General features: G+C 41.8%; 1 protein-coding gene across 1 annotated transcript in view; it reads right to left on the reverse strand.

Moving 5' to 3' along the window:
- col23a1a (collagen type XXIII alpha 1 chain a) overlaps window positions 1–15,247 on the reverse strand; it is a 120,299-nt gene that overhangs the window by 18,961 nt on the left and 86,091 nt on the right. The window contains exons 3-5 of the mRNA XM_046031451.1: window positions 10,375–10,419; window positions 7,200–7,207; window positions 5,874–5,900 (exon numbers count right to left, since the gene is read on the reverse strand). Of these exons, the coding sequence (XP_045887407.1) occupies window positions 5,874–5,900; window positions 7,200–7,207; window positions 10,375–10,419 (80 nt within the window). The remainder of the gene's footprint in view (window positions 1–5,873; window positions 5,901–7,199; window positions 7,208–10,374; window positions 10,420–15,247) is intronic.

A 15,247-nucleotide genomic window follows, 5' to 3' on the forward strand; every position in this document is an offset into this window, starting at 1 on the left:
ATATATATCCTGCCCCTTTTAACTGTGTAAGGTTCCAGGTGGTTGTGGTTTATAATTATGCTAAGATTTAGAGTGTGGTGTCCAACACGATAGACTGTGAGTGGATTTGGTCCAGCTGTGCTCGTCCTCCACAGAACCCCACATCTGACTACCATGTCTTTGTGTGTTTGTGGTGATGAGATAATCCAACAGGCAGTTAAGTACGTTTAAAGTCCCTATCCAACCTCACCCAAGTGCTGAAACAGCAGTTGGAGTGAGTTGTCCACTTTGTTTACCTCAATAAAAACAGCCGAGCAGTCATTGAACCTCCTTTGCAAAAAAACTCAAAACACCCAGTTCAAAGGCACAAACCTTTAGTTCCCTAAACATAAAGGAACAATTGGCTCCTGGATCAAACTTTCCAAAAACACTTAAATGTGATGTATGTGGTAAAGGCTAATGTTGACTTCCTCCTTAACGACCATACTCAATGTTAAGCTAACAGTTTTTACAGGGTCCCATGGGCCCTTCACAGTCCTGGTGGTTCTGCAGACTGGAAACCATCATTAACAATCGCCATCTCTGGCCTTGGATGGCTTACAAGTTGGACTTTGCTCTTCATCTCCCTGCTTTACCAGCCCCATGGGTGCTATCCGGCCTGAGGTCCTGTAGTGAAAACCTACCACACTGTCATCGCTGCCTGCTTTGATGGCACATAAGGACGCAGGGAAGAGGAGAAGCTGGAAGAAAGGAATGATACTTTGGAACTGCGCTCATTAATAGTTCATGGGATCTTTTGCTACCCCTCTTTAGTCTTGTAATGGGACGGCATGGCTATAAACTCTCTTCTGAAGCGTACATGGTTATTCTGTATAAAAGAGATTTATAAAAAGTACGCTGAAAAGCCTTTGAGGCTCCTGATGTCTTTTTGATTAAGAGCCCCTTGTGAAATCAGCAGTAGGAGGCTGAGACTGAGGTGGAACAAATGACTGGGACCAATTGGACGGCAATAATTTCACTATAACTGTCTAAAGTTGAGAGGAATGTTAAGGGTATGGATGTAATGCTCTGTATTTTCCTCCACTGGATGCTACATATAGTACAGGACAGGCTGTAGTATCACCACTCTATTAAATGCAACACGCTGTGTTTATCATGTCATGCATGCAAAGTGTGAGAATTTGAATGAGCTTACAAACGTCCCAGTGAGTTTTCCCTGAGTATCTGTGTCCATGTCTCTGGGTCTATGCATGTCTGTGTGTGTGTGTGTGTATGCAGTGATATCTCTGCATCTGGCGGCGTTTATCAGGGGCCGGCTCCTTCAAGACTCATCAGGATGAGTAGACGAGGTGTACATGGTGAGGTCAATGGCTGCTGCAAAGCCTGAACCGGAGCAAAAACAGACTGATATATGGCTGCTAACAAACCACACAGCAGCTTGTGAACTCTAGATACTATTTCTGTGTGTGTCTCTTTGTTTGTGTGTGGGAGAGAGCTTCTATTCTCAACAATAAATAAGTAATATCTGGCAGCTGACAGTTTGCAAACGCCAGTAGCATATAGTCGATACTGTAACCTCTAAGACCTTTCTTATTTAACTGGTAACCAATATGGAATTAAACAAGACCCAGGATTTCTATAGGTATCTAGAGCAATATTTCAACCAACAATACAGCAGTCCAGGAAACTCCACTATGACCGATAGGAGAAATTTTAAAATATATGAACCTTACTTAAATCAGCAACAGAGGTCAGAAGGAACCTTTAATGGTAACCAAGGGCAAAATGACTCAGTAGGTTTTATATGAATAAGAGTAAGAGTCGGAGACACATTTTGATATGTGACCCTCAATTTATTCTGTGCTTTTCTTTCAGTATAGCTGCATTGTTACACTGTATCTCCAGTGTGGTACAAACCTAAAGTATGCATCAATAAAAGAGCAGGAATTCATTTAAAAATAGAGCAGGCTGGACAAAAAAAAAAAAAACATTACTAAACTCTTTTCATCTCATACCGCAAATGGATTGGGCCGCAGAATAAAAAAGGAAGGAGTGTGGATAGAGGAAAAGAAAAAAAAAACTGGGAGATTAATGTTGAGAAAAGTGAGAAAATAGTCCTGAGATTACCGCCAAAACCTCAAGTGAATGTGGAGAAAAATGAAATGCCTTTTTTATGTATGTGGCTCTTTGTGTGTATTTTTCGTCTACATCGCCATCTTGTCCTGCAGCGTCCCTCAGCAGATTAAAAAAAGGTTTGAGTCAGCATTCCCACCAATTAGATGGCTTTTAAACACATTTCTGGAAAATAACTTGGCCTGCAGGAGGGCACATGTCTGTGTCTATGTTTGTGCATGTGATGTGTGTGCCTTAATCCCAATGAAACAGGGCAACGGGTGTCTTTGCTGTCTTTATTATACTCCCTACGGTGCAGACTGGCAATTATCCAGTAGGGTGTAATTGTTGAGGATGCGGCATGAAAACTTGATGTCTGCACATCAGAGCAGACGCCTCAGATAGAAACACACATGGTGATGTGTCACGCACAATGAGCTTAATTATGTGACATCAAAATTAAGGAAGATGAGGAGAGAGAGAGAGAGAGAGAGAGAGAGAGAGACCTGTATTTCCTTTCTCCTGGTTCTAATTTCTTTCCTTCTCTTGCATCCTTTGATATCTTTTCCTCTCTCACAGTGATCCACCAACCATCTTTTGAATATTTTTCAGGCCTTCCTCCTCTCCAGTTACTTTAATGTTGCCACAGGGACAAAACTCCACTCTCTGACAGGGCTACATGAACATAATTTGTGATACATTTCCCTCTTTGAAAATAAAGTGGCTGCATCTTGAACCAAAGAGCACAATAAAGCATACCAGAGTGCTGTGTGTTTGGGACAGAAAATTACTGACATGTTGTTGGGTGACTGTCTGGCTTTAATCCACCCTCAGCGGCCTGGAAGGCTGAACAATGGAGGCCTTGGCCTGTTTCTGCTGAGTGAGGTCCGCCGTCTTTCACAGACTTTCGTATAAACACACTAGTGGTGGGGCACGCTGGTGACTGCGCATATGAATGAGAATCAACTGGTGTGTACGTGGGTGTGTGTTTACTCCTCTGCACTGTTCTGTCAGTCTGTCTAACTTTGATTGTTTGACAGTGGGGAGGCTTTTTTCTGAAACTCAACCCCCCCCCTGTGATTTATGAGAGGAAGAAGTGACATGGGTTACATGAGGAGAGAAAGCATACACCAGCACGCACAAACTCATACTTGAGATACACACAAACTGCATGTCATTAACACTGTTTATCATTATTACCATTGCTTCCATGGAAGTGGACTGCTGCATGGATTAGTCTGATGAACCTAACGACTGCGAGACATGTGTATGCCACCTGAAAGAAGTCCAGTACATGCACGCTGACACGCTGGCAAACATGTGCACGTGACTTCACATAGCTTATGTGACAATTGTTGTTACTTGTATTAAAAATAGCAATACCACAGTGTACAAATACTTTGTTACAAGTAAAACAATCAGAATAGGGTATACTATATCCTTTTTTTTTTATGATTATTGGTGCATTCATGTGTAAGAATCAATTTAAGGATGCAGCTCGTGGGGCTAATTTTAATTACTTTACTTACTGCTAGGTAGCTTGTGAATTTCCCCCGTGGATCAATAAAGTCTTATCTTAACCTATAATAATACATCATAATTTATTTGATGATTATATTTTGTCATAAATAAATCTGAATCTGCAACGTAACTAAAGTTATCAAATAAATGTAGAGGAGAAAAAGTACAGTATTTACCTATAAATTGTAATGGAGTAGAAGTATAAAGTAACATAAAATGGAAGTAAATTACTGAAATTGCTATGTTCATACTGGCGAATGATGTGTTAATGTGTACAGTCAATCTGCCTGCTGAGGGTTAAAGGCCTGAATTGGACAGAGATATAATACGGGTGAGAGAGGGCAAGAAAAGTGCTGGAAAGCGATCTAGCTGTTTATTTTAACAATGGAAAAATAAAGAAAGAAAATTTGTTGGCACAAGTCACTGGCACAGCACAGTTAGCACCGCGCTGCTCTCCGGAAACTGACTTCACTCATTTGTGTCGATGTGCGCATGCCTCTCAACATGAGCATGAGAGAAGGTATTGATATGAAAACATATTGCTCGCTCGCATATACACACACAGACCTCTGACCACTTCCACAGCTCTGGCCTTTGTTACAGAGATCGACATAAACTATGGGTGGTTGGATGGAGTTCACACACATCTGCACATATGGACACAGATACACAAACACTGCTACCAAACAGGAAGAACGGCTTCAGTGTTTGAAACATGATCATCTCTGTTGTTGCTATATGAAATAATGTGCTGTCCATGTTAATTGCCAGTGTGATTAATCTACTGTTTCTTCACTGTAACTTCATATATGCAGCTTCCATAGTCATCATACCTGCACACAGGCAACATAACAGGAAGCTGCTTCTTTCACTTAGCAAACAGGGCTCCTCCATTTGTCATATTGTTTCATCTATGTCATTATAGAGCTGTAAGGACTGATCTCATTATGCTAACTAGACTGGGAAGGATTAGCCAGATTATGCAGCTTTAAGGTAATGCATTATATTACATCATTTCACTAAGCAGATGTTTTAAGGTTAAAAACACTATAATGTGCGACAACGTTGGGATTTTTCTAATGAAGACAGCGGCGAAGATGGATAGAGTCAGAGGCAAACAAACACAAATTTTGCACACACTTCCTCGTGCGCTCGGCCCACCTGTGTGTAATTAGCAGCAGGCATTTCCCGTCAGGAGGGCTGTGCAGTGCCAGGCAGACTGGGAATCTGACTGGGAGCAAGTCCCATGGGTAATGAACTTCCCAAAATTCCCAGTGAGAAAAAGGCACATAACGCCACAACTGACAAGACGCTGTGGAACCCAACATGGGCGGCTGCTGTATGTTGCACTGGCAACCAGACACAGGGGTCACACGGTGTTTCACAGAGCATGTAACGCGCTCACAAACAGGCCCTTACATATGGTAACGCTTCATGTGAACTGCACACCACGCGGACATCCAGTTCTGAAGAATCCAGCTGCTCATACATCCTGAGCTCTTGCATGCTGAGGGTGTATCTGTATTAGATGATGAGAATTTGATGATGGCTAAACCACAAATGAGCAACAGAGAGCCATGAGCTGTTTCAGCTCAGCAGTTGTGGAGAAAGTCAGTAGTCTGACCGGCCACAAGAGGCCGCTATATCTCTGGATAACAAAAGAAGGGGCTCTCAGTCTTGTGTTATGCTTCTTCAGTGGTGGAAATCAGTGATCTGCTTTGAATTCAGTAGTTATGGATGTACATGGTTGTATTATTCAAACATTGGTAAATCCTATTTAAAAGCGTAAGGCAATGATTTGTACCTTGTGGGTGAATGTTTCACATTTTCGTTGGTATTGTTTACTCTCGTGTGGCCTTATGTTTACTGATGATATCGTCACAAGATTTCCTCTTCATTTTTACTGCTCCTCGCGTTTACTCATTTTCATGCGGGAAATATGTTTTATGTCACTATTTTCTGCCTTGAGTCAGTAAGTTTAGGGTCTCATTTCACCTCCCTGGGCCGTCTGTGTCTGCTTGTGTTTATATACAACTGTTTTTGTGTCTGAGTCACTTCTCAGTCATGGGGCAGGACACATCATTGGTGAAGAGAAAATGTTGAAGGTTGCATGAAGAGGCAAGGAGACAGGCAGCGATTAGAGATCAGAGAAGGAGACAACAGAAAAAGGCCTAGGCCTAATAAAGCAACAAATCCAGAGACAATAGAGAAGTGATTGGGTGAATTGAAGAGTGACAGGATAAATAAGAAATCAAATTTACCGGGTATCCATCCCGTCCAGCCTTGCCCTGGTGAGGTTAGAGATTAAAGCATGAAGCATTGAGACAGGTTAGAACAGAAATCAACAGCTACACACAACACGCTGTATATGTATGAACTTTACACTTTATTCTAAAGGAGACAAGTATTAAATGATACACATGATCATGGTACAGTTTACCTTTAAAGACTTGAATTTCTGAACTAAAATACTCTATATGGAGTTCGAAGCTGGAATTAATGTACACTGAGTGAAGGTAAAATCATACAGTATGTTTAAACCACAACTTCTGACTCCAAGTTAAAACATTTCTTTTGGCTATATCTGATCTTTTTGGCAACTGTTTACATCTCGTGTCAAAAGCGAGCCGTATCCGATTTGCGCATTTACACTCAAAGCAACCTGCATACAATAGTTAGAAAGCAAATTGCCATTTACATTGTTTTTGATTTATTTCAGCACCCAGCCATGCTTGACTCAGACAAAATTTACTGACAGATTGTTACTTTGTGGCGTAGCAGGTGACTTGTTACATTACCACACCTTCCCATTGACTTTATGGGTGTGTTCAGGAAAAAGAAATTACACATCGTTTCATGCACATTTAGAGTAAAACCGCGACAGTTTTCTCCAATAAAACCATTCCCAGAAAATTTCAGCCGGACACGCTGTTTCCCACCCCGACATCCAGATTAGCGTTATGGTGTTTCGGGGCATTTGCGCCTTTGCATGTCTGATTTGTGTCACATGTGGCCACAAAAAAATGTTAGTAAAATAATTTAAAAATAAAATCAGAAAAGGGTCACAGTCTGTCTTCCCAGTCTGGTCAGAACATTTAATTTTAAATGAAAAATAATTCAAACCTGAAGTCAGCAGCAGTCTCCAGTTAGTGCATGTCTTTGCTTTGTGTTCAGGTGTGTGTTTTATCTGCTGTGTGTGTGTGCGTGTGTGTGAGAGTGTCGACAGGAGTTATAGTCCCACAGAGGAGAATAACTCCCTGCTAGTAAGTCGCCGCTCCCTAACCATCACACACACATACACACACACACACACACACACAAAAATAGAAGCGCACTCACATGAACACACCCACGGTTCCCTAGGTGGTCCATTTATTGCTGTGCTCTGTGGATGCACATGTGTGTGTGAGTCTGTGACAGTCTGTGTGACTGGTTCATGTTTTACTGCTGTGGGAGAAAACCATAGTTTGTATAGCGTATGTATTTGTATTTTTGTATGTGAGTGTGTTTGCATGTTTAATGCCAAAGGAAATTACTGCGTTCAATTACGTATTTCAATACTACCTGGATGAGATGATTGTACTTACAGGAGGTCCTGCAACAGAAAAAGAGAAATCGGCATTAGAACATAAATTCTATAAACCTCCAGTGACACATGAAGAGCAACATGTGTGAGTTATGTTAACCTCTGGTTTGTACAGCAATCAATTCCTCGGAACTATGGTGTGCAACAAAAAAACTGCACATGCAATGCGGTTTGTTAGATGATGACATTAATTAACCACCTAAATAAGGTACAGAACAAGCTCATTAGAGCCGCTGCCAGTGGAGTTTGCGGTGAACCCGTTATGATAAACAGACTTCTGGATAATAGGTTATGTTTTACATTAGGATATGAAGTCATATCAAGACTGTGTTTCCTAAAAAGATATGGGTGTATGAGATGGAGGACAAACAGGCAGTGGAAAGGTCGGGGTGTGCTGGCAAAATGTGTGTCCCTTTAAAGTACAAAAAAAGATGTCTCCGAGATTTCTCCAGGGCAGTCTTTTCAGATCTGATTGCTGAAATGCTCTGATGTTGAGCCTCAGCAGCAAAAAGTACATTCTGTTTTTCATACTTAGCCTAACCAGAAACAACAGTAATGATCAAAGGACTCCTCTTGTTCGTAGTGGTCTGGGTCTTAATGGAATATTCTTATAAAAAACATTCTCCTAAAAGTCCAAGGCCGAGGGCACTAATAAACCACCCAAACCCCTATGAAGTGAACATATCATTTCGCCATTAAAATATTTTATATTAGTGATTGGTTTATATTTATCTGTTCTAAATTTAAAACCAATCACGATGCTGATAACACAATTACAGTCGATGGTACAATTTGGAGCTACGCCACCACTGCAGTTCTGGCACAAGACACCTCATCAGCATGGATACAAATGCTAAACATCTACATAAACTCCAGACTGAAAACAGACTCCCTCCGGGGAAAAGTGGGATATTTGTGGTGTTTTCTTACTATATAAACACATACAAAGTCCTGCTAATGTGACCAGAATCTATGTGAGCCTTGAAGTTTGCTGTTTCAAGGAAAAGTGCATTTTTGGGACAAGACAGAGGGAGAGTAGAAACAGGGGTGAAAAAAATGAAGGTGGTTTGGGCGAGAGGGGAAAGAAGCAGGGAGAGGTGTTGGGATTTATGAGGCATGAAGACCAAGTCAATCAAATTTAGCTGTGTCTAGACGCCGGGACAAGGACCTGGGCCAGACAGTTAGGTAAACAAATGCACATTGGCAAGAGAGCTACGCAGTGAGACCAGCTTTAACCATTGAACTTGAGAGGTGTGTGTGTGAGTGTGTAAACTAATGAGAAAGAAAGAGACAGGGAATGAAAGAGAAAGAGAGGAGTAAACAGAAGAGAAGAGGAAAAGACAGAAACAGAAATAGTGAGAGTCAACGCAGGAGACAAGGCGATGGATACTTAACTACTCTGTCTGCCCTCTTTCCTGTTACTCAGGTTTGTGTTTCTGTTTCTTCTCTCCACTCTCATTTGTTTTCTCAGAAAAGGGGGAAAACCACTTTTGGTCTTGTAAAGTTGTTCCAGAGTCAACGGCTAGAGGATGGCGCAACAGTTTCCCTGTGCCCCCTACCCCCACACTATAGCCCGGGCTGCAATGTGAAAAGTAAACAACAAGAGAGAAAACCTAAACAGAACTATGTCACCCATTTCAGATACAGGTCAACCTGTGACAAACAGCGAGCAGCTAATGAGTGTCATCTTGGGTGAACGGAACCGTAATGATAATCCTCCAAAAGACCAAGTGGCTGGAAAAGCATACCAAACTGATGAAAAACACAGTCATTTACTTGTCCTGGTGATCGCCTGATGGAATCGCTGAAAGACGGATTTCCGTAATCTATGTTGATTAAGAGGAAATGGGGATTTAAAGGAGAAGTCTGGTGGTTTTCTATATTCTTCTTATTGTCAGCAAATCCCATATAAAACCACCAACCACTGTTGTCCAAAAACTCATGAAAAAAGTTTCAATCCCACCTACACTGTCATGCTGCTGTAAATAATCACAATCAACAATAATCGAAGCCAAAAAAACCAATTTTAACTCCTGTTTGGGTAATGTTTGCTAAACACTGCAGTGCTCAGCTGTTTAAGTAAATTGCTGAGCCTTTCTGAAAGTTGAACTATATATTTGTGACCTGTATTTAAAGATTTACATCTTCGGTAAGAATCAGTGGGCTTGGGACTGAGAGCCACAAGCAAGCTGGTGAAGTCAGAACATTTCCAGAGAGTATTTTTGTCTTTTCACGGGCTTTGTCGACAATAAGAACAATCTAAAATACCTCCAGCATTATCCTTTAATAGAAAAACAAAGGTACACAATAAAGTTGGGATTGTGGGACTTGAAAATAAAGACACTTTGGCACTACAGTGACAAACACTTGCCTAAGCTCATCGTTGAATATTCTATATCAAATAAAATTAAGTAAATTTCAAATACACTGTACTGCTTTGATAACTTCAGAAAGTGCGCTAAATAGAGCAATTAAGATTACTGGTGATCTTTCACTTAGTCAACATCTTCACAGGAGCAGGCCTAATTAAATCAAATATCCACAACAATGAATCACAGCCAGACTGGAAGTTTTCCCATCTGACACATATCCTGCAGAAAAACTTCAGTCCTGCAGGTTTTGATAAAATCGTCTAACAGTGTCGCTCCACAATTTGGTGGAGTCAACACTTAATAAAAACCATTTAAAATGAGCGTGACTCAAACTTGTAGAACATCCGCTATCTGTCATGACAACTTTTTGCGTAACAAGAGTCATGTCTCTGCCTTGTTTTGGTTCCTTGATGAGTGTTTTGTGGTCTAGATGGAAAGAAAAGGCAACACAATAGTGGTGGGTAGTGATGTTGGCAACGGAGAGTCTCATTAGGCCCGAACTACTGCAGCTGCTACCGCTAAGCGAGAACGACTGACATCTGGGCAAAGTTAATGCAACCACATGGCCAAGGTTAGCGCTATGTCGGAGCAAATAGCGAGGGACAGGGAGAAGAGCCAACTGCAGCCCATCCTCCACTGGCCAGACTCATGGGCCACTGCTTTTACCAGCCCTCAAACTTATCCAGTCACCCAGGGAAAGAAAGGGAGTGTGGGAGCAAGAGAGATAGATGAAGAAAGAGTGTCTTCCAGGAAAAGAGAGAAGGGGGAAAAAAACAGACAATGCAGGTGGTGGGCGTCACTTACCAGGTTCCCCTCTTCTTCCCATCCTTCCACGCTTTCCTGGAGGTCCTGTGAAAACACACAGACAGAGCAGTAAATCCCCCAGATCAGCACTGCAAGGATGAGTAGGGAACAACCGAGCATCACTTGCTGTTTCATTGCTGGTGGTCACGTGTTGTGCTTGGCATTGAGTTTGTGTGAGCTGGCACAGTACTACAATGTACGTGCGTAAGCAGCGTAAGGACAGATTCAGATGCTAGAAACAAAAACAAAGTGAGAACAAAAATACCGTTTCAATCAGAACATAATGTATTGATTGATTTTATTTCAGACTGGACAACTTGGACCTTCAGGGCTGTTTAAGATAGATTCTCGCCTCACTCTGTCTAAAAACACACTTACAATACAATACCCATTCCCCACCGCTTGGGCTTCATCCAGCAAAACTTCCTTTGACCCTGCAGTGACGCAGCTGCTGCCACCACCTTTCTGGTCTAACAATTTCTGCTGTTGATGGAGAAGTCTGATAAAGTTGTGAAAAATAGCAGGAGGGCTGTTGAGAAACCAGGAGATGATGAACCAGGAGAGAGGGCCAACTCAGAGCCTCAGACGCAAACTGCTGCTACCAGACTATGAATCATTTACCGCCATTTATTGCATAACTGTCTTCCAGGTAATTTAACAGAGGTCTTGATTTAAGAGATGTTGCAGTTCACTATACAAAAAAAGGCACAGGTTTCTGCTCAGGCCCAGAAAGATCGGTCACCGCTCTGCTTTAGCTTAGCAACTGTGGACACGGTGCTGCAGCTTTTCTAGCCTTTCGAAAAAATAAAAATGACCAGAGCAAATATGAAAGGAATGGACTTAATGGACTCAGCATGTCTGTTCTTACATACCTGTAAGTACATTAAGAGCAACCTAAAACCAGAGTCAGATTCCTTCTATGTGTACACATTGCCAATAAAGCTGATTCTGATTGTGTTTACACACTGCATGGGAGCTGGATGCTACAATATCAGAGTTCAGCATATCATTAACGACTCCGTCCTGTTATAGGAATAATAGGAACAATAAAGCTTTAATCTCATAAAAATCATAACCTTTGTGCTTCTTGCCCACGTCTGTTTTTATTCATCTAAAGAGAGTTATGTCAGAATGAGACAACTCTCTGATCTTGAAATTTTCCCTTATCATACTGTTCTACCCTGCGGCATAAGAACAGTTCTGATCCTTTATTTCCATGGACCATCAGCTGGTGAGGATGATGACTTTTTGCCTGGGACTTTAAGCTTTAGCTTAAGCTTTTTAATTTTAATTTTTGGAACCACATTTATGACCATTTCACTGGGTTCTTGTTTCAGAATGAGTCAACCGGAGTTTCAAACAATGTGAAGCTAATGATGGCTAGCTACAGTTGTCATTTCAGCTGACAGAATCTAAGGTTGCCAGTCAGCATTGAGAAGCTTGCTTTTTGTCATCCTCTGTATGAACTTAATGAACAATTGTTTCAAAACTTTGTATGAATTCCAAAAGGTAAATTTGCCACCATTATCATTGCAAACTGCATGTCTCCATAGCTTGACAGCTATAACAACCTTCAGTTTTCTTCTCCGTGGCCTGAAACCCCCCCTGTAGGTAACACCTTACTTTCTTTCCACATGCCCATCCTCCCACGCTCAGTCCTGCTCTTGTAATGAAATAGGAACCATACTGTGTACGTTCCTGATATTAAGTGGTTGTGGCTGCAGACATGTTTTCCCTATTGTCCTTATTGGAGTTATTGTAGTGGCCTAATCACTTCCTGACTCTGCCAACCCTTTCAAAGAGGGCTCAGTCATGCTCCTCCACCTCCTTCTCATGTCTACCTTTCCTACTTTCATCCTTCTTTCCCGCCTTCATGCCACAGCAATACGCTATTCATTACTTTGGCATTGCAGGATTTAAGAAATAGCAAAAACAGAAGAGTTGCCTGTGTTAAGTTAAAGATTTGCCCAGTCTACTGTGAACCACTTGACCAGAATTTTAACTAAGTCTACTGTTTGTTATTATTTTTCTGATTCAGTTTGTAGCTGCCGCCAGACTTTGTTGGCAACGACAAGAAACAATTTAAAATGTAACAATGGAGAATGAGTACAGCTGTGCACCTACTGACTCTCATTTAAAATTTATGTTTGAACAATTTTAATCATTTAACACCTCTACACCTTCAAACCTCAGACACAGATGCCAGCTAACACACGCACCCTGCAAGCCGCAGCATTTATATTAATAGTCTCCATATTCCATAGTGGGCTCTACTTCCCCCTGCTTCAGCCCCTGCATCCTTAAACAGCAAAACAGAAGCATGGAGCAGTTCTGCTGGGGACTGAGGCCTCTGCAGAGAGGGCAGGAGCATGTCCCCTAGGGCTGCAGGAGACGGAGATGGGGAGGACAAGCTGGACGTGGGTAGAGAGGAATTTGTAAGGGAATGGCGGGATGGGAAGGAAAGACAGTCGGGGTTGAAAAATGAACAGGGAGGGACAGAGAGGAATATATATACTGCAGCTAAAAATGACAAGAGTGACCAGGAGGAAAGATGGCAGAGACAAATGAAGTCAGTAGGGATATATTGATGACTGCAAACCTTAAAAACAAACAAAAATTCAAAGTGCCTCCTTAAGCAGGTATATGCATTATAGGATATGGGTCACCAGGGGCCATGCCTGCTCTACCTTTATTTGAGACATAAAAGGCAGCCGTCGGCTTGTTGACAGATCGGACGCCAATTGCTGGAGGTGCGGGCGTCACAGTGACTGAAACATGGGAGTGTAAATGGTCCTGAGTGGCAGAGTTGAGGGGGAATGGAGGTGGGCGATGACAAGCTGATGTAGGGCTGAATTGACTGGAGGAATTAATGAGAAAAACAGTAACAGTGGAGAGCAGTGTGTGTGTACATGTAAGCGTGGAAGTGGCTCAGATTCCTATTTCAGAAGAGAGCAGTGATCACATACCCACTGATATACAGGCATAAACACACACAGACACATGACATGACTTAGGTGTCAGCCCTCACTTCCTGTGTCGCGGTGGCATACCGGGGTCAGAAAATGTCACACAAGCACACCAAAATAGAAACAGTGTGTATATTAGAGAGAGAAAGGGGATCATGCTTTGCTCTTGGTTTAAACAATGTAGAGCAGATGGGAGGATGCCAGAGGAGCAGTCAGAGGGGATTGAGGTTAACAGTTGCATAAAAAAGTAAAAAAAGAATGACACAATACAGTGTGGAGATGGGAGAACAAGTGCGTTCGTCCTTCACTGTTACAAGTGCTGAAAAGCCCTCCAAAGAAAGAAAGATGGACCTCCACAAATGTCAGGCAGTTAGAAAAGAAAACTACATTCTGTGCATAGATCTCTCTGACGGACACAGATAGTGCTGGACACATGCATGTTCACTCACAATCAGCTGTCATGAATATGAATATGAGCATGTAAAGAGTTGGGAACAACATGATAATACACACATATACTTTACACACACACACATACATTCACAATTTTTCATTACATTTAGCTGATGCTTTTATCCAAAGCAACTTAAAATTGATATGTATGTCAGAGGTTGCACGCCTCTGGAGCACTGAACTGCATTTCAACTTGTTAACTGTGAATAGCTGTGTGTAGATGTTCACCTGAAGTGCTGTATCACAAGCTTACCCTAAACTTATTCTCTATTTGTGGAGGCTGGAAAGCATGCGGTTACAGTCAACCCCCAGGACTGTAAGGGTGTCTATGTGTGTGTGAGAGAATGTCAAAAACCCGAGACTGAGACAAACAAATATGTGGATCTCTGCCTAGATCCAGCACCCTTCATTTCTTCATTTGTCTTTACATGGGATGTTTTAGGCAGCGACTGGATAATGATCCATACCTAACATCACTGTCCTGTGTATAAGCTCACACACACACACACACACACACACACATGCACAAACACAGATTCCCATAAAGACTTACATGCATATACTACGGCATATTGAACCTTCCTGCTGATGAGTGCAATCTACCTGAGCAGAGTTAAAAAGCTATTTCTCCATCATTTTAGCTCTCCAGTGAATGTTGCCAAATGCATCTTAATATGCTCCTTCACTTTGGTTTCCACTTAACTGCCTGTTTCTCATAGCTGTGTTTTGGCTTTATTCAGCTCCTGTGACATTTCCCGCAAACAAAGTGCCCCCCCCCCCTTCTTTTAGGCCCCATTTTGTTTAACCCAACAACTGGGAGCAATAAAGAGTCAAATGAAAATAGCAGAATGTGATACTCCATATGCACAACCACAAGACTTAAATCCATCTAACCATCTACCCCCGACCCTCTCCACTCCTCCTCTGTTGCATATCCCCCAATACTCCTCCTGCAACAGGAGAAAATTTAATTTAACTGCAAAGGCAGAGAAAAGTGGGGTTGGGTTATGTGGAGAGGAAGGGTGTAAGTAGTGAAGGTCAATTTCTTGCTTCCATGTTAGCTGGAGGCAACATATCTATATGGCTTCTGCTCTCTCACTTCTTTTTTCCACTTCTTTTTTTTTAAATCCCAGTGTCAGATTTCCTTCTAATGTCCTTTAATTACAATCACAAAAACGTAGAGGAGGTGTCTGTATGAAGGCATCCAGACATAAAGAAAGAGTAGAGATTTGCTCTTCACTGTTTCATGCAGCAAAGAGAAGACAACACACTCAAGAGTTATTGATTTTAAACATACTGCATTTGCTTAAAATTGCAAAGTCAGTTGTTTTACTATTTGACAAAGGCTCATAATGAGACGTCTAATTCAATTGCTGTTGTTGAAATTTATTATTGATCTGAGGTATAATTGTGAGGATTTCCCTTCTTTCGGTTCGTCTCGTCTTTGCGCAGAT

Source organism: Micropterus dolomieu, linkage group LG19 (assembly GCF_021292245.1).
Source record: "Micropterus dolomieu isolate WLL.071019.BEF.003 ecotype Adirondacks linkage group LG19, ASM2129224v1, whole genome shotgun sequence".
NCBI lineage: Eukaryota > Metazoa > Chordata > Actinopteri > Centrarchiformes > Centrarchidae > Micropterus > Micropterus dolomieu.